This window comes from Euleptes europaea, chromosome 6 (genome assembly GCF_029931775.1).
Source record: "Euleptes europaea isolate rEulEur1 chromosome 6, rEulEur1.hap1, whole genome shotgun sequence".
Classification (NCBI taxonomy): domain Eukaryota; kingdom Metazoa; phylum Chordata; class Lepidosauria; order Squamata; family Sphaerodactylidae; genus Euleptes; species Euleptes europaea.
In genome coordinates, this window is record NC_079317.1 from 34,405,869 (window position 1) to 34,425,473 (window position 19,605).

The window sequence follows — 19,605 nt, forward strand, 5'->3', positions numbered from 1 at the left end:
CAGTCTGCAAACTGTGTTTCTCATGCATCACTATCACATTTTCTAGGGTTTCAGTGGTTTGTTCTTAGGAAACGATTAATATTTTCCTCACATAACCTGTTTGTTGTTATTGTTAGGTGAAATCGGGTTGCACAACTGTCATAGGTGCTGGCTGGATATTCCCTGTAGTTTTGCCCCCTTGAAAAATTCTTTAACCAATGACATTTCAAAAAGAGGCAAGGTTAATCCCAGGCTCTGTTGTCTTGTGAACCTTTCATTTTCAATTTATTTATTTAAAGATGGATATCTGTCTATCTATCTATTTATCTATCCATCCATCTCGTACATTAGGAGCAGGAGGAAGAAGAAGAAGAAGAGGAGGAGGAGGAGCTGGTTTTTATACCCCGGTTTTCTCTACCATAAGGAGTCTTCAAAGTGGCTTACAATTGCCTTCCCTCCCTCACAACTGGCACCTTGTGAGGTAGGTGAGGCTGAGAGAGTTCTGAAAGAAGTGTGACTAGCCCAAGGTCATCCAGCAGGCTTCATGTGGAGGAGTGGGGCAATTAACCTGGTCTCCAGATAACAGTCTGCTCTCATGTGGAGAAGCAGAGAATCAAACCCGGCTCTCCAGATTAGAGCCTGCCGCTCTTAACCACTATACCATGCTGGCTGGAAAGATCAAACATATAATACAAAGTAATAAATAGATAAATATAGTAAGATGTTAATTGTAGTATTTGATATTTATTTACTACTTTGTGATCCTTTGAACACACAGGCAGTGACTAGCAATGACTCTCCAAGGTCTCATGTGGGATTCTTTAGCTTCACCTCCTAGAGGATCATTTTTAAAACTAGGGATACCAGGAACTGAATCATGTATGCATCTGTGTGTATGTGAACAGCTGCAAGGCTACCTTTTGGCCTCAGCTCATGCATCCGTTACATGCAGCTATGATATTGCACTAATGTTGTAGCCTAGAGCTTGCAGGTGTATCAGGCCAAAGGGAAAAAAGAAGATAAAAAATAGTCATGGCTCATGTCGCCTGATTGCACAAAAAGGCCTCCAGAGAGGCTCTCTGGCTACTTTTCTTTCTGAGGCATCCACATCACAATGTCATTTAGTGCTGTAATCAAGAGTAATACAGTTACTCTTCCCTGTACATATAGTCGCTCCTGGCCATTTTAGTCCTGGTGAGCAGAGGAAATTGTTTACTGGGAACGATGGCTGCCAAATTGCTCAATATCGGTGCATTCACAGAGCCCTTAAAAACCTGCTTCGGTGCAGAAAGGGTAATTTACTCTCAAGAGACTGGTTCATGTCAACCTGATCTCAGAGGAATGGCAAAAAGCAGACCTGGTGCCTGGTCTAAGGAAGTAAACAGACACACACTTTCCAAATAAGGAAGCCAAAAGCAAAGTGGCTTGGAAGTATAATAAAAGGTTCTGAAAGAACATGAGAGGTCCAGAGCAAACCAAGCGGGATTCTTATAATTCTAGTGTCTTGCTTCCTCCTGCCTCCAATAGGAGATAATCAAGACTAAAGGTTGGCTCACAGATCATGCAAACAGATCATACATACACGCTCCCCATGTGTAGCATATTTTATGATTGGAATTTAAGTGCACCCTAAACCCATGTGGTCCATCATTTTAAAAATAAATAAATAAAGAAGAGTGTAAATGTGACATACTCCTGAACTTGCACTACAGTGGGTGGCCAGCTATGGATGACCAGGAAAGAGTACAAGAGCGCCCCCAGACCAAAATTTGAATCTGCAAGCTGAAGAAGAAGAAGAAGAGTTGGTTTTATATGCCAACTTTCTCTACCACTTAAGGGAGACTCAAACTGGCTTACAAACACCTTCCCTTCCCCACAACAAACACCCTGTGAGGTAGGTGGGGCTGAGAGAGCTCTAACAGAGCTGTAACTTGCCCAAGGTCACCCAGCTGGCTTTGTGTGTAGGAGTGGGGAAACAAATCCAGTTCACCAGATTAGCCTCCGCCGCTCATGTGGAGGAGTGGGGAATCAAACCCGGTTCTACAGATCAGACTCCACCGCTCCAAACCACCGCTCTTAACCACTACACCATGCTGGCTACATTTGCACATGCAAATTTATAGATCATAAGTATTATTTAAGTAGAAATATATCTCACCATAGTGCCCGTTCTCTCTGCAGCCCAGAAAATAATTGTTGATGAGGAACTTTTCAAGGTCCAGTTTATGGCTCACACTTAGGGTCGCTACCTCCAGGTTGAGAAATTCCTGAAGATTTTGGTGTGGAGCCTGAGGAAGGAGGAGTCTGGGGATGGACCTCAGTGGGGTTTTGTGCCCTAGAGCTCCACCCATTGACTAAACTTCACCCAGCCCCCAATCTCCAGGAATTTCCCAACCCACAATTGCCAACCCTGATTGCTTTGGCAGGCGTATTTAAGGGCTAGAGGCAATAAAGCCAAGAAGGAATTCCCTCAGAGCTCAACTGCCTGCATAGAAATTGAACCAGGGAGGAAGAGGAAAGCAGGTTCTCTTTGACCCTTTCTTACTGCCTGAGCTCTGAGCCAAGCATTGTATTTCTTTTATTTATTTAGAACATTTTTATGCTGCCTTCCCAATTTAGGGACCCCAAGGTGGCGATCAGTCAAAATAATTAAAATTATTTTTAAAATACATATAAAACAATTAAAATCAATTAAACAAAACACATGAATAGGAAGGAGGGTTTGTGAAGGCACACCAAACAAAACAGAAAAGTCTTTACCCACCAGTGAAAGACATTGATAGAGAGGGCCAGAGGCATCTCCCTGGGCAGGGAATTCCATAATTTCCCATAAATTTTGGGTCCTAACCAAGAAGGCCCTTTCTTGAGTTGTCCCCCATTTAGCCCCAAATGGCAGGGCACCCTAAGCAGGACCCCTGAAGATGACCTCAGTGGCAAGGTAGGTTCATATGAAAGTTCTGTGTTCCCTGAATAATCCTACCACACACACATAGTCCCCTTTGCTCAGTCCCTTTGCACGTTCTACCTATAGTTTGGGGGGATGCATGAGCCAAGAACTCCCACAGCTCATCAATGTATAGTCTACGCATTTAGGTCTTGTGTGAACCAGTTATAAAATCAATGCCAGATTACTGAAGAGGTCACTGGGATAAGTAAGCAGCAGCACATGCTCTGGTCAAGCTTAAAAGGTCACACAACTGAAATGTTTCACAAAAGCTATCCTGGAATGGCAAACTGTATGAAAAGATAGTTAAGAAAATTAGGGGAAGCAGAAACAGAGGGGGAATGTAAACAAATAGGGAACAGAGATTAAATCAACATCCTCTCTAGAAAATGTTCCTTGGGAAATGCCATTATCCTTCCACAGAGAATGCCTCTCTGGGTTAATGGAATACTTTGGCAGGTATGGGCTGTTGAGTTTTTTGTGGCAGATTTGCATACTTGGAAGCAAATTATTTTGATTAAATTTGATGAATCTGTATATTAATATTAGCAATGTCAGAATGATGAATTGAGAAAATTGATCTTTTTACTAAAAGGTAACTAATCTGCATAATTTGAGGATTTTGAGAATATTATAGAGAGGCTGATTCTGTTCCACATCAGTGATAGCGAGGGCAGAGCCAAGGGTTGTCCTGGATTCATTAATCTGCACTAAAAATATGTTAATGGGAATTCTCCCTAAGCAGTGCCCTGTAGATGGTAACTGGAAGATTCTCCTGCACAGCCTTTTGAAATGAACAGGAGCCAAGCAAGGGCATTTCAATGGGGCTCCTGCAGATTTCACACACACAAGTCATCTTGGTTTGTAATCTCTTCAAGGCTTTCCCCTGCATAAACAGTTTTTCGAACTCCTCTTCATGCTATCGTCCAGTTCTATTCTGAAGTATAGCGGTTCAGTTCACTTATTTAGTTGTAAAACTATTGTAGCAGTCTCTGACATGATCATGGTATCTTGTGAACATGTGCAGAATTAATTCCATATAGAGCTTAAACACATCATACACATACAGAGGTTTGTGTAATGTATAATGAAAGTCTGTGTCATGCTGACAGGCTAAGCTCTGTGTCAGGCTGACAGACTACTCTCAAAGTTAGCTCTATCAAAGCTAACTACTAAAGTTACTCTGGCTTTGTCCTTGAAGGGGCAGTGTAAAAGTCACCTTTCTGACTCAGCTGCCAGATGTCAGAATCTTAAATGGCCTTTTCAAGATATCTTAATATACTAAGAGTACATTAATAGCTGAAATTGTGCTTAAAATATAGCCTAAAGACATTATAGTTCTCTAAAGATAAGAGTAACAAGCTTTCTTGCCTTTTGTAATCTGCCCAAGGCTGTCAGTTACTAAAAGATGTTACAAGTGACAAATGTAAACAATAATTGTGTTTCATGAGTTATATAGTTAAACGTTGTGCTACAGATTTCTAAGTAGTCTCATTTAATGCGTATAGTCCTAACGAAGAGGATGGTATAGAAATTAAATATGTAATGTGATCATGTAACTCAGAAATAAGTATTTATACTTTAGGCACAGAGGACTGAAAGAAAAGGAAATCCATATAAGGACATAAGACAGGGACAGAAACCACTAAGCTCCTGGTATTGGATAAGAAAGGGAAAATAAAAGTACCCTTTCGAGGGCTAAGGAAGAGGAGAAAGGAACAATCTTCACTCTTAATGGGTCTAGAAATAGTATAAATACCAGCCACAGTCCAGCTTGCATTTTAGAATGCTATGACTGGCAGACTGCAGCTGTCTGATGTAGCACTTCTCCATCTCAAAAGGCTTGAGATGTAAAACATTGAAACTCTGATCCTTGCGTGGACAGAAGTTCTCAGATATCTTGAAATATCAAGATCTGGATATTTCAACATATCTTACTTACAGTCTTCTTGTGAGACTGCTCTATTCCTAGAAGAGGATAGAGACCCTTAGAATTCCTATTCTTTGAATAGGAATCTAAGTGCAGTGATCTTTCCATGTATTGGAACACTGAGAGTCCATTGTATTTATGGATTCTTACAGACTAAGCCTATTTGGCTTACCAATGCTAAGAAGCATCCTGAATACAGGGATAATAGCTAGACCTCTGGGATTGTGTCAGAACGTCCTCTACTTAACAGAGGGACTTCTGAACCTCCTCAGAGCAAGAGACCAGAGAAGTTCCTGAAGGGAAAGGAAATTCTCTGTACTCTGTGAGATATGCACAATGCACATACACAGATTGGCACAGTCAAAGAGACTGTAAATAGCTTTAAGCTAACACATAGTATTTATATATTCAGCATTGCTGTCTAAAACTAGAAAGAGCATGCATAGCATGAACATACACAATGCCTGATCTTAATGATGATCAGTTAAGAATATTAATAGAAGTCTTTAAAGGACTCCAGGTGACACAGATGACACAGCAAGGTATAGTGTGTCTTCTGTACAGAAATGTTATGATGTTTCGAATGATTTAAGTTAGGATGCTTCTAACCAAATATTTCTCCAAAGAATTAACCATATTTTGACAGGATTTCTGTAACCTTATATTCTGAATGAAGGTGCATTGCACTAAGGATACTTTATGAGTATATTCTGACTAAGATACTCCTTTATGGAGGCATAGAGAATGTGAATGATTACTTGCTACATAAACATGTTTAAGACTAATGATGTCTATCCTTATATGATATTTTAAGGCTTTGCAATCAAAAAGCATATATTGTATAATGTAAATAAATGTGTTTTATATATACTTCTACTCTTGTCCATTATTATAAATTTATTGGCGTGTTCAAGAGATGTCCTAGAAGCAATAACAAGTTTCTAGGAACCGTTGATTCCGGTCTAGTGGTGTCTCGCTGAATAAGATAACTCCATTTCTCAGTAAATGGTACATTCTAAGAGTGTAGGCACTTAACGGCCCGAACCGCGACACTATCTGTAGCACCATGGGTTAACCCAGGGGTGTCAAACGTAAGGCCTGAGAGCCGGATCCAGTCCCTTGAGAGATCTTATTTGGCCTTCGAGCCAGCCACCCTCCCCCCACTCTTGATCTGGACTGGTGAGGCATGGCCTCACCCGACCAAGTGGCATTTATGTCATATCCGGCCCTCCTAACAAGTGAGATCGACGTCCCTGGGTTAACCAATCCTAGATTGCCAATATATGTGTTTTGACGATTAATATGGATAGTTCTTCTGGCCATCTTCCAAACCCATCTATTTGATTTACATCTAGCATTTACTTTGGGAACCTCCAGGTTGTTTTGCATGTCCCACGTAGCCTCCCATCAAAGCATTAATCTCTTTGAAACCTGGTTAGCTTTATCAATACAATACAATATGTTCTCAGTCCATTCTCTGCTGGTTGGGTAAGTGGTACAGGTTCTTCTTTGGGGTTTTGTCCAGACTTGTTTTTGCATGTGCCATCCACACTATCTGTTGCTTGGGAAACCTGAGAAACCACTAGTTTAGGACCTATCAAATAATATTGCCTCTGTTTTTAGCCATTTTGGTGGCTGAAGCAAGCAAGCAAGCAAGCAAATAAAATAACAGTCCCTGTTCTGGACTAGAATTTTTTAAGAATGTCACACAGACATGGACTCCGCCTTGAGTCCCTATGAGAAAGGTGGGCTATAAATAAAATAAATAAATACCGAACAATGGTACATATTCTGGAATCTACTTGACTGCTTTTGACACTTGAAGCCGCTTTATACTGAGTCAGACAACTGGTCTGCTAAGATCAGAGATATCTACTCAGACTGGCAGCAGCTCTACAGAGTCTCAGGCAGGGGTCTTTCACATCATCCGCTACAAGATCCTTCTTTAAACTGGTGATTCCAGGCATTGAACTGGGGACCATCTGCATATGCTCAGCCACTCAGCCACCGGTCCCCTGTCCCCAAAAAGGCAGAGCATTGTAACAGACTGTATGTATCACCTGCCCAGACTGTATGTATCACTTGCAAGGAGGCTAATATGTAGGCTGGCCTTCATAATGGACCTTGGCAGCATTCGAACATTGCTCCCCAGGCTTCTGATAGCTGAGGTACAGGGTTGGGTTTTTTGGTTTTGTTTTCTGAATTGAAAGGAGAGGCACTCTTCACTCTTACAGCAAAAAGAAAAAAAGAGAGAGCTTAAAGTATATAAACTGGAGAATTTCCAAGCACTCCCAGAGGAAGCTGATAGGAAGGCCAGACAGTAAATCACACAGAGACACAAGGGGAAGGCTCCTCTGTGGGTGGGGACCTAGCCTCATGGAAGTCTTTAAAGACTGAATGAATGTATTTCATGCAGCACCTGTTTTGGGAATTAAATCCGTGCATTCCTACACCTCAGCATAGTCTGTCCGTTGTGGGCAGAATGGAGAGCTGCTGCCTACTTTTTGTGGCTCTCCTGTGCCTTCTGCTGTCTGCCAGTATCTTCAGAGCAGACCTCCATTTTATCAGTTTGCTAGCCCAACAAATGCATTTGCCAAAGCACAGCAGGCTGTGAGCAGGCAGCAAATTTATACAGATTGCTGCTTTAAAAACACAAAATCTTCCACACAGTAGGGATGTCGAGGAGGAACCCCCTCCCCAACAGAATTTGTGAGGAAGAAAGCCTGCGGTTTTCAGTGTGGCCAAACATATTCTTCTATGGCTTCTTTCATTCCGGCATCTCCTTACCAGGCCAAAATGCTGATAACATTCAAAAAGGATATTACTGTTGGGTTGCATACACACACACGCACAAACTGCTGGCTCTGTTTCCTGTAGGACTGGGGTGTGTGTGTGTTTTGGCCCCAAATTCTGAGTGCTTGCCAATAAAGCTGAAGCCTTGTTACTCTTTACAGTAAAAACAGCTGTTCTCAGCACTTCTTCCTCTGAGCCGAGGATGCAGGAGCTTTTCCACACCGCACCTGGCATTGTTAAAGTACTACCCACAAGCAGTGAAGACAGAGGCAGGCGGCCCTGCCAAACGGCAGTTTTGAGAGAGGCTTTCAGGCAGCTGGCATACCTGGCTGGCTCTGCAATATGTACCTGCTCTGTAAAATGAAGACAACAGGAGCAGCAAAGCATTTATGCGGTGTGATTTGGGGTGAAATCTTGGGAGAGTCTGCACACCCCGAGCATGAGCTAAGCTGCCCTGTAGAAGCCGGTAGAGCGTTTCCTCTTTTCCAGTGGGCTGTTTCCTCCCTAGATAGCCTATCTGATGCCATGGAAGCAGAGTTACAGCCAGGCACGTATTCCACGAGGAAGCAGCTTGTGATTTAAAGCTTGGTTTTTTGGTTTTTTTTTTTTAAGATTCTGTACTAGGTTACCCACTTTCAAAAGCAAGGTGGAGGTTGGCTAGGGACAGAAGCCTTTTCTCTCTCTGTGTGTGTGTGGGGGGTGTCCCACTGCTGGAATGGCCCTCCTAGAGACATTTGTAACTTGACATCCATTTTGTTCTTGGTGCCTGGTAAATTTTCGCCTCTTGCTTCTTTGGTGAGTGGTTGACTCTGTGTTTTGTTTGTTGCAGCTGATTTTTATTTATTTATTTTAAATATTTATATGCCTTCTTTGTGCCCAAATAGGGTCCCCCAAGGCAGCAAATGTTTTGACCATTTTTGAAGTGTTTTTCTATGTTTTTAGTGTTTTTGCCATTGTAATTGTTTACTGGGAAGGTTTGTTTTACAGTTTGTGTGTGTGTCTGTTTTTTTGCTATTTTGTTCATTTTCGCCCTCTCTGGATTTTTTTTTTAACCAGAAAGGCAGGGTGTAAATATTAGAAATGAACAAATAAACAGCCTTCCCATGCCTGCCCTATAACCCCATTCTCCCTCAGACCTCTGGTTACCTCCAAGGAAAGCACAAGCAATGCTGTGTGAGGAGTCTGGAAGGAGCGTGGGTGTCTGGAAGCTTCTGTGGCAGACTTGGAAGGGGGCTTCTTCAAAATGGTGGCAGATCATCTTGCCTGGCAGATCATCTTGCCTGGCAGAACTTGTGGAAGGGAGAGTTGCTACTCTGTGTGTGTGACTCGCCTGCAGGACTCTACCCTTTGAGGACTAAAGTGTTTTGCAAACATTACTTCAGTACTTCTTACAATACTCCTGTAAGGCAGGTTGATATGGTTTTACTGTGATGACTGTGTAGCTGAGAGGAAGTTAAATGAAGGACTTAACAACTCAGCTCCTAAAAAACATACCGTAATCTACATTTTGGTGCATCATTTTAGCCAAAGACATTTGACAACTGGTGGACATGCAAAACAAAGGCAATATTCGTGACTCACGCCACTAAACTTGGGGAGGACCACCTTTCTAAGGCCAGATGGTGAGGAATGAATGGTCCCATCAAGGCTTCAGTTATGGCAGGGCATGCAGCTGCAAACCTCTGTGCAAACAGCAGAATGCCCAGTCATATAATGAGCCTGCACAGTAGTAGAGCTCTGTGGGAATGTGATGACATAGAGTCTGCCTGCCAAAGATGCCATTTCCTCCAAGGGTCTCTGTAGCCTGGAGATCAGTTGTAATTCTGGGAGAACTCCAGGCCCCACCTTGAGGTGAGTAACACTAGCTTCATAACTGTGAACCCGTTCCTGTTAGGGGACATCAAGAATTTGAGCATCTGTGAAGGGTCTGGGTGATGTACTTGCAGCTCCTAGAATCCTTTAAAGAGCAATGGCTTCCATAATGTGACCTGGGAAGGCTTGAGGTTCCTCAGAAGCATATCTGGGATTCCTCAATGAAATAAGGGATTGGTCACAAACAAGTTCCCCTGAAAGTCAGTGAGTCTATCACTCCCAATTTCTTTCTGCAATGTGCAGCTTCAGGAGAGCACTGGATGCATCTTCACTGGATGCATGGTGAAGATGGAGAGATATTCTAAGCTGTGAGGGAAGTGGTTTGAGCACATAGTCTCTACCCTAAAAAGAAATGCAATACAGCAAATGTGCATTCCACCCTTTCATCACAATTCAGAATGTCTGTCTGTCTTAACCCTTAGATCACACCTACGGTTCACTCTGGGTAACAGTAAGGCCCCAAAGGCTAAAACGGTGATCCACATGAATTGGATGTGAATTGAAAGAATATTTCCCAGAATCCCCCACAATACAAAGAGCTGGAGCTCCGTTGCCTTCCAGCATTTCACAGATGAAAATAGGGCCATGCTTGTAATATACAGGAAGTTGCCTTCTACTGAATCAGATCATTGTTCCATCAAGGTCAGCATTGTCTACTCAAATTGGCAACAGCTCTCCAGGGTCTCATGTACAGGTCTTTCACATCACCTACTGCCTGGTCCTTTTAACTGGACATGCCAGGGAATTGAACCTGGAACCTTTTGCATGCCAAGAAGAGGCTCTTCCACTGAGCCCCTCCTTGGAGTCATCATTCCCATTACAAGGATCAGGTTGCAAGCCCACGCCCCTCACTGTCACACGCTGCTGCAGACTTTTCATTGCTGCCTGTATTCATTTAACCTTCAATAGCATTGTTGTCCACTGATTTAAAAGCCAAGAGCTTTTCAGTTATAGTCGAAAAACATACTAGTCATGCAATATGCTATCTATGGTTCAAGTGATACCTGAGCAATTGCAATGAGTGAAATAGGAGGCAGTGCACTGTGTAGTGTTCATGTGCATACATGTGCTCCAGAGAGTTGCCACCCACCCACTTAGATCTTTGACTTTCTGAGGTAAGGCAGTGAACCTTGAAAAATAACAATGATAGTCAATCACACAAGCATCATTTTAATGAGGCATCTGCAAAAGACGTATTGTTTTCCTGGGATGGAAGCCAAAAATTTCAATTTCAAATACCTTTATTGGCATAGTACAATTTGCAGTATATAAAAGGATAAAAGTTAAAGTAAAATAAAATTAATATAAATCAAGCCAAAAATGGGAATTGCCCTGGTATGGGTGGGCAGCTGGAGAGTTAGGTCTTGGGTCCAGCAAGTCAGCACAGAAGGCTTCTATGAAGATTGATTTTTTAAAAAACACCCGTCTGTAGAATAAGGTGACCCTGAGAATGTATGGGTTTTAAAGCATTCGGCCTGTTTACGTGAGCTCCGGCTGCATAAGCAATCATTTTAAGAAGCATTAAAAGTTGAAATATTGAAAAGATTTGTGACTTGTTTCATTCCAATTTTCCTCCTTATGCTTGAGAAACGGCCCATGTTTTTGGCCTTGCTGTTCACAGGGATGATGTCACCGAACTGTCAAGATGAGATCATAGAAAGCAGCAATATGTTGCTGGGATGAGAATGTCAAGGTTGCGTTGGCTTGCTCCAAGAATGCTTAAACAGATTCCCACTCTATGGTGCTGAATCAAAATGGCCTTGCAAGAGCCCCAGATTTACTGTTCTTATGGAATAATAAACAGAGGCAGCGAAACAGAAGCAGCAAAGGAGCCGGCTGGGGCGGGGTAGGGGGAGAATGCTACACAGAATGAAGAGAAGGGCAGTCCCAGTGTATACTTTATAAGTGGAATGGGCACATAGAATAATTACTTATTTTACAAGCACGCACAGTGCATACCATAGGGTGTGTTTTGTTGCCAGTGCTTCACATATGTTGTTGGCTATGCCTCCCTTCAAATGGTACATAATTTATTACAATGATTTTTACAAGTGACACCCTGATCGGTGTTCTCTTAACTGAACAATCTCAATAACAACCATGGACTTTTACTCTGGCTTTCTACGCATGCTACATTCTCGCTTACTCTCACACACACCAATGCATGTATATATATATATTAGAGGAAAGCAAACTAGCTTAAAAAACAACTATTTTCTCATGTTCTCAGAAAAAATTGCTGGGAGAGCAAACTAGTAGCCAGCCGCCTGGTAAGACTCTTGTTACTGTACAGGAATTGTATACATGCAATAATCTTTCCAGTGGCTCTTTTTCATTCCTGGTTTGCTCTGTGGCAAGCTACAAAAGGATATTTAGGGGAATGTTTCAAAGTCTGTGTTTATCTCACTATCTCTTTTTCCAGCTGAGTGGAGCCAATCAAGTTAGTTTCAGCTGATTTTTAATAGAAATTGTGGGCGATCGCTTGCCGTAACAAGAATAAAAAAAGAGGAGAGGGTGTTGTCCCCCCCTTTTTTGGAAGAGTTTTTGAATAATCAGGAAATTCCAGTGAGACAGATTGTATAGAGCAGGCCAGAATTGCCATGGCAACCATAGGCAAGAACCCAGAGAGTCAGGTAACAATATTACAGTTGAATACAAGCAGCTTCACAAAATCTGGATTGCAGCTTCCTTTTTATTCTCCCCCCCTTTGGGGGCTCTTAAAAAGCCATGCAGTTGTGAATAAGCATCTTCTTTGACTCAGTGCAATGGGATGAAGAGAAACCTTTGAAAACAGAGCGTCCACTTCCCATATGGAAATGGCTTTATAAATTGTCGTTTTCGTTTTCATATATCCAATGTGCATCTCCAATAAAATGGGAGCTGCTACAAGCCCTTTAATGTTATAATTTGGGCCATGGATAAAGCTGATTCCAAATCACACTCTAGCATTTATTTGTGAAGAATGTCTCTCAGCCCAGCATCTTGAGGTGCAGCTTCCGTTATTTGAAAGTACCGTGTTTGCGTTTTCTGTCCTCCTTTCTGATTTAGGTGACTGCCACACTATGATAATCCTCTGTGGTTTCATCATTGCCAGTGCAGCTGACAGTTCAGTATAATAGCCATGGGGTTTCTCCACATTGCAATTTCTCTACATTCTCCTTTCCCCAGTCCCCTGCAGTGGCCACCCCCCCACCGCCATACCACCAGGACGGTTCGGGGGTGGTGGTGGTGGTAAAAAGTTGGTACTGATTTTACATTTTTCTTACCGATTTTTTTTGGAAGGCCTTCCTGTTGCTGGGGGGAAGGGATTGCTACCTTGGGGGACTAGGGCAGGGGAAATGGGGTCAATGTGGCCGGGATGGAGAAAGATCCAGACTTTCTCAACCACGTGACAGCATCCTCCGGTTTGCTGTGATCTTTCCCAAAAGATTGTAGTAAATCAGGTTGAGGAAAGGCTGCAGAAAAGCTGGGGGAAATGTGGATGGTGCATGAGAGCACAACAATGGTGTGTGGAGGGGAGGAAAACACTCTGCCTTCCCATTAGCATCAGAGCCAGGCCAAACAGCCAGGGGTGGAAGTGGCCTTGTTCTCAGGACTTAAATCTGGCACAGGGGAAACTTTCAGGAACTTGTTAAATAGCAATTCAGAAGAGTGGCACATTCGGAAGCAAATTGAGATGAAACTCCCAGGGGCTTGGGCATCAAACTGTATTGTGTCTCAGAATCAGACTGAATGCTTGCACCTTATGTATATTTTGCAGGCAAAAGCTAGCATTTACACACAACAGCCAGCAGGTCATGTGTATTCAGGAACTGGTTCCCAAGCACAAAAATGGAATGTGCCAAACAGCCCTTTGCCTTGGATTTCATAAGCTCTCCGGAAGGGCAAGCAAGCTCTGAAAATATACGATTGTGCATTAGTGCCCTCGGTGTGTGGAGAGAACCACCAAAAAGCTGCTCTTGATTGGCTGGAAAGATATTGATGTGACATTAGAAAGGTCACAAATCTCCCAGGGTCCAATCAATTGAGACTGTCTAGGCTAAAAGCAAACATTGTGAATGATACAATCCATAGAATAGGTTAGATGATGATCTCTTTTTAACATAGTGGCAGTCTGAACGTACGTATACAAGCTTGGGCAAGCTGATCAGTTTTCTATCCATAGCCTGTATCTGTGGTCTGTTAAGGTTGTGGGCATATGCCACTCATTACTATTTCCTTGAGAGTCTGGACTCATGATTTGAGATTGCAGTGGGTTAAGGGGGTGCCCTGGAAATGCTGACATAGATCATTCTTCGTGTTGATACTCCTCTCCTGCTTGTGCCACGCCCTTACTCTGCCCATTAGCTGACTTATGCAAGACTTTGCACCGTTATGTTGAGTTGCAACACTGTAGCTTGCAACAGCGCAAGCTATAGGGAAGGGAAGGATCCTTCTATCTGAACCTCTTGGGTTTGTGTCTTGCATGGCAGTCCATAGGACTGGGTTGAAAGAGATACCAACCTAAAGTCTTATGTCTAAAGTCCTGTGTTCTTGCACACAGAGGTTCAGAATCCTGTGGTCTACAAAGAGTTCAAGAAGCTTGCAGGCCTGGGTGGCCCAATACAATTGATAATTTGACCTAATGGTTTTATTCACTAGTTTCTGTTGGTCCCCCACAGCTACAAGTGTGGACACACAGGCAGCAGCTGACCACTGTATTGTGACCTCCAGAGTACACATGAACCTCTTAAGGTTTTCAAGGCAAGAGACATTAAGAGGTGGTTTGCATTGCCTGGCTCTACGTCACAACTCGGATGTTCCTTGGAGGTTGCCCATCCAAATACTAACCAGGGCCAACCCTACTTCGCCTGATCTGACAAGATCAGGCTATCCAGGGGCTATCCAGGTTAGGGACATAGTAAATACAAAGCATTTATGTTGCAGAAGGACACAGCCACGCCTATTATATATGGCACCACATTCATGCAGCCTATAGTTGGGGAGGGGGGTCGTGAGTTACAAACTCCAAGACTTCCATTGCTTTCCAATTAGGGCCCCATAGGATGGTTGCGTTTTTTCTTACTGCAACCACAAGGCTGAGAAACGTAACTCCCTTTCCCCCAATTCTTCACGCAGATCTTTCCACCTTACCAAGCTTAATGCTGTACAAATGAGAAAGATCTCTGTTTCCTGCAGGTTTGAGTGCAAAGTCAACACTGGTGGCTACACATCAAGGAATCCAAGCAGGGTTTAAAGCCAGGCCTTAAAAGACTGTCGCTTTGGGAAACGCCTTGTCGAGGTCAGGGGTCTGTGGTGAGCGACGGGTGGAAATTGCGGGGGTGGGGCAGGAACCCCATTGAAATCGACCACAACGAACAGGGAGGGGGGTGGAGAGGAGGAGGAGGAGGAGCAGACGAGGGCTTCCCCTTCTCCTCCTTTCCAGCACTCGCTCGCAAAAAAAAGAAGAAGAAAAACCCTGCCCAGCCCTTCTCCAAACAGCCCCGCGTTGGCGGCGTGTCGCGTTCATGGGGTTTGGAGAGGCCTTTCCCAAGCAGCCCGTCGCCGATTCCTCCTTGCCGTTCTGCACCGGAAAGGGTTAACCTTTTTTTGCAGAGTATTTTTTTTTTAATTTTATTTTACCATCTCAGGAAGAAGGAGGGAGAGGAAGCGGAGGGAGAGAGACGGCGGGGGGGGGGAGAGAAAACCCTGCAGAGCGGCGAGGCTGCAGATCACAAGGCCGCTCTGATCGCCTCCCGTCGCCATGGCGACGGCGACGGCATTTATCAGTTCCTTATGCGAGCAGGCACAGCCAATCTGCGTCGCACATGGCCGCCTTCCAGCCTGTCGAATGAAAGAGCACTTTGAACCGCTGCCAAGTGGGGAAGGCGCGGAGCTGTCAGGCCTGCTTCGGGCCGGGGAGCCGCTCGGCTTTTTCCCAGAATCCTCCAGCGCCGCGGCGGGCAGCCCGTCAAGGCCTTAGCGGAAGCGAGCGGGGCGAAGAGAGCGCCGCCCCCCCCCGCCCAGGCTGCCCGTCCACGGCCAAGCGCGCAGGGATTTTCCACGGGCCCCGCGTCGCAAAGGAGGGCAAAGCGCCGCGGCTCCTGGCCCGTGCTGGGGCGGGGAAGGGGCCGCTTTGACCCGTGGCCAGGGAGGATTTGCTGGTGGTGTTGCCGTGTGTTTGGCAATGGCGGATCGAGTGGTGGCCTCTCTCTAACGCGTAGTAGGGCTGCAGCCAGCCGGCCGCTAGGCATGCCTTGCAAGCTCCTGGCCGGGGGGAACGGGCCTGGGCCGCGGAAGGCACCCTGCCTCGCCCTCTTCTCTCCTGGAATGAACAGGCGTCTGGTTCCCAACCTTTTTTTTGACCAGGACTTTTTTGTTCGGTGCAGGGACCCCAAGGTTCAAAATAAAAATTCAGAGATTCTCCTAGGTTATCCGGGCTGTGTAACCGTGGTCTTGGTATTTTCTTTCCTGCCTCTTTCGAGAGCCAATGAACTCTGACCGTGAAAGCCCTCGACAAAAATTCAGAGAATTTGAAAATAAACTTTAATCATAACTATTGTCGAAGGATTTCACGGTCAGAGTTCATCGGTTCTTGTAGGCTATCCGGGCTGTGTGACCGTGGTCTTGGTATTTTCTTTCCTGACGTTTCGCCTGCAGCTGTGGCAGGCATCTTCAGAGGAGTAACGCTGAAGGACAGTGTCTCTCAGTGTCAGGTGTGTAGGAAGAGTAATATATATAGTCAGAAACGGGTTGGGTTTGAGCGGAGTCATTGTCCTGCAAAAAGTATCCTGTGTCTCTGCATCACAGCTCAAACCCAACCCCTTTCTGACTATATATTACTCTTCCTACACACTTGACACTGAGAGACACTGTCCTTCAGCGTTACTCCTCTGAAGATGCCGGCCACAGCTGCTGGCGAAACGTCAGAAAAGAAAATACCAAGACCACGGTCACACAGCCCGGATAACCTACAAGAACCAATTTAATCATAACTGTTAGTTAAACATTAAACTTAGAATAATATTTGAATATATTTTTATAATAGAGAACTTTTAATTGAAAAAATTAATTTATTATGGGTTTATAATAACCATAATTTATTATGGTAGACTCTAGGGGCACCGATTCTGTTGTGCCTGACAATTCCAGCATCCCTGTGCACCCGAAGAAGCGGGCTTTAGCCCACAAATGTCATGAACTCATGAAGCTGCCTTATACTGAACCAGGCCCTAGGGACATTGAAGTCAGTATTGTCTACTCAGACCGGTCTCCGGTAGAGGCCTTTCACAGCACCTACTTCCCTAGTCCCTTTAAGTCAGGGTTGCCAGGTCCCTCTTTGCAACCAGCGGTAGGTTTTGGGGTGGAGACTGAGGAGGGTGGGGTTTGGGGAGGGACTTCAATGCCATAGATTCCAATGGCCAAAGCGGCCATTTTCTCCAGGTGAACTGATCTCTGTGGGCTGGAGATCAGTTGTAATAGCAGGAGATCTGCTAGTACCTGGAAGTTCCAGAAAACAAAAAGGCTCTGTGCTGTGGGGTATTGTTTGGAAAGCAAAACCAGCACACAATTTCAATGCAATACAACTATAATAAAGTGCAAGGTGACAAGTGAATACTTAGCTTACAAAAGAGACAAACATATACAATATTTGCAAAATGCAAAGTACATTTTTGAACTTACCTGGAGCCGCCTTGGCCATTGGAACGTGGTACATATGAGGATGTTATTCCTGTGCAATTATCATTTCTCTGAATGAAATTGATCAGCTGATGAAGCCTCCGGCGAAACGTGGATACCAATTTAGACGACATGTCCTTGTATCCGCTTTTCAGCTGTTTAAGCGTGGACTACAATCACTTACCTGTAGCATTGCTACACCTATATGCAATACTATACAATATTAATGATGCTTGCCTGAACAGAAGAACCAATTGGATTGTTTTTTGTACCTTTGTACTTTGCATTTTACATTTTGTAAATATTGTATATATTTGTCTCTTTTGTAAGCTAAGTATTCACTTGTCACCTTGCACTTTATTATAGTTGTATTGCATTGAAATTGTGTGCTGGTTTTGCTTTCCAAACAGTACCTGGAAGTTGGCAACTCTCCTTTAAGTGGAGATGCCAGGGATTGAACCTGGGACCTTCTCCATGCCATGCAGATGCTCTGCCACTGAGCCACAGCCCCTCTCCTAATTATGCTAGAATAAAAGGCTGCTGGACTGGTGTTTCTTTCTGCTGCACCCAACTACTGCTCTGGGATTGTTTTCCTCGCCTGAAAAGAGTCGGCGCGGTTCAGACTAAAAGCTTGTTCAAGCTTTGTGACGTCAAGGACCGGAAACACTTTTATTTAAAAAGGGGGAAATAGGTATTTCCTCGACTTTATCAAGAGTATGAGGTCAGACGAGTGTTGGTAAACGTTGGTGTATTGTGGAGGCTGAGAATGTGAACCGACTTGCGAAGCAGGAAGTCAAATGAGCAAGAACCCCCCACCATGTTGTTTTTGGGGAACTAGTCTTATTTCTGCCTCAGTTCCCTGCCCCCTACTCGCTAAATAGTAGGAATAGTCAGTCCCCCGACCTAGATAGCCCAGGCTAGCCTGCTTTCGCCAGCTCTCAGAAGCCAATAGGGTTGCCAGGTCCCTCTTCGCCACCGGCAGGAGGTTTTGGGGGCGGAGCCTGAGGAGGGCGGGGTTTGGGGAGGGGAGGGACTTCAGTGCCATAGACTCCAATGGCCAAAGCGGCCATTTTCTCCAGGGGAACTGATCTCTTATCGGCTGGAGATCAGTTGTAATAGCAGGAGATCTCCAGCTACTACCTGGAGGTTGGCAACCCTAGAAGCCAAGCTGGGTCCGCCCTGGTCAGTATTTGGATGGGAGACCTCCAAGGAAGTCCAGGGCCTGCGAGACAGAGCCAGGCAATGACAAACCATCTCTGAACGTCTCTTGCCTTGAAAACCCCACCAAGGATCGCCATAAATCGGCTGAGATTTGACCCCAATTTCCACCTCTAGAAGTGGATGATTTTACAGGGCAGCTGGCAAGATTACCAGGCGAATGCACGTGAAGCGATTTAAATATTTATAAAGCTCTATATTACACTACAAAAGCACGAGGTAGTGCTAAAACCGAAAGTTCCAGCTGCATCGGTGTGTAACAGGATATCCTTCCATATACAAATTGCATATTCTGTGATGGGGGGAGGGAGCGCAGCAATTTGAGTGGGCGGATTTTTGTTACTACAGTTAAATGCTTAATTTTTTTCTGTATTCATAGGAGCTAGAAACTTGGATCTTTAAAAAAACTCACTAACGTTTCCTGGATTTTGCCAACTGGGTGTCATATGTACAAGTATGCGTGAGACAGCGGGATAGAGGTAGCAGAGTTCATTGAAAAACAAAGTTAAATCTTTGGGCTAGCTAGAAGTGTGAAATATTGAGTCCCCCCGTCAAAAATAGGATTAGCTCGTGACAAACCGGGCAGACGATCCGATATCTGTTCGTCGTGCAGAATGGGGAGATCAGCACTGAAGGCAAAAAGAAATCTGGCCAGCGGTGACCTTTTCAAGCAATGAGCCAAGAATTGCTGACGGATTAACAGGCAGAAAGGAAGAGAGTGGGGGACGCTGTAAAGCAGCAAGGCTGATGCCACTAGATTCCCCCCCTCCCCTCGATCTCCTGTGTTTTGCTGACATTGTGAGAATCTCTGAACATGCTGGTGATGAATGCCGAAGGGGGGTGGGGGGTGGGGAGGAAGCTCTGGAGTGGGTTTCTTCTCAATGACGAGTTTTCGTGGGAAATTTATATTGTTTTGCATTACTCAAGGGCTTCTGTTGGCAGTGGAAACAAATTGGCACAATTCTACGGCTTGCTTTAAAAAAAAACTTCAGTGAGGGAAGGACTGTATTTTCCAGCACTAGTCATAAGCATTTAGCACAACAGAATGAAAATCGGCGCTTGGAAAGAGTTCAGGAAAAGCTCCGTCTGGCATTCCTTCCGAAGTGGAGGTTTGGTTCAGTCCCAGCTCCCTTAATGCCAATGAACTGTTTCCACTTCTCTCCAGCTCACCGTTCAAGAGCTACTTCGATTGCCCTTTGCTTTTATTCCC

General features: G+C 44.4%; 1 protein-coding gene across 1 annotated transcript in view; it reads right to left on the reverse strand.

Moving 5' to 3' along the window:
- CIPC (CLOCK interacting pacemaker) overlaps window positions 1-17,199 on the reverse strand; it is a 46,640-nt gene extending 29,441 nt beyond the window's left edge. The window contains exon 1 of the mRNA XM_056851845.1: window positions 17,181-17,199. Coding sequence (XP_056707823.1) covers window positions 17,181-17,199 — 19 coding nt within the window. The remainder of the gene's footprint in view (window positions 1-17,180) is intronic.
- Window positions 17,200-19,605: the final 2,406 nt, after the last annotated feature.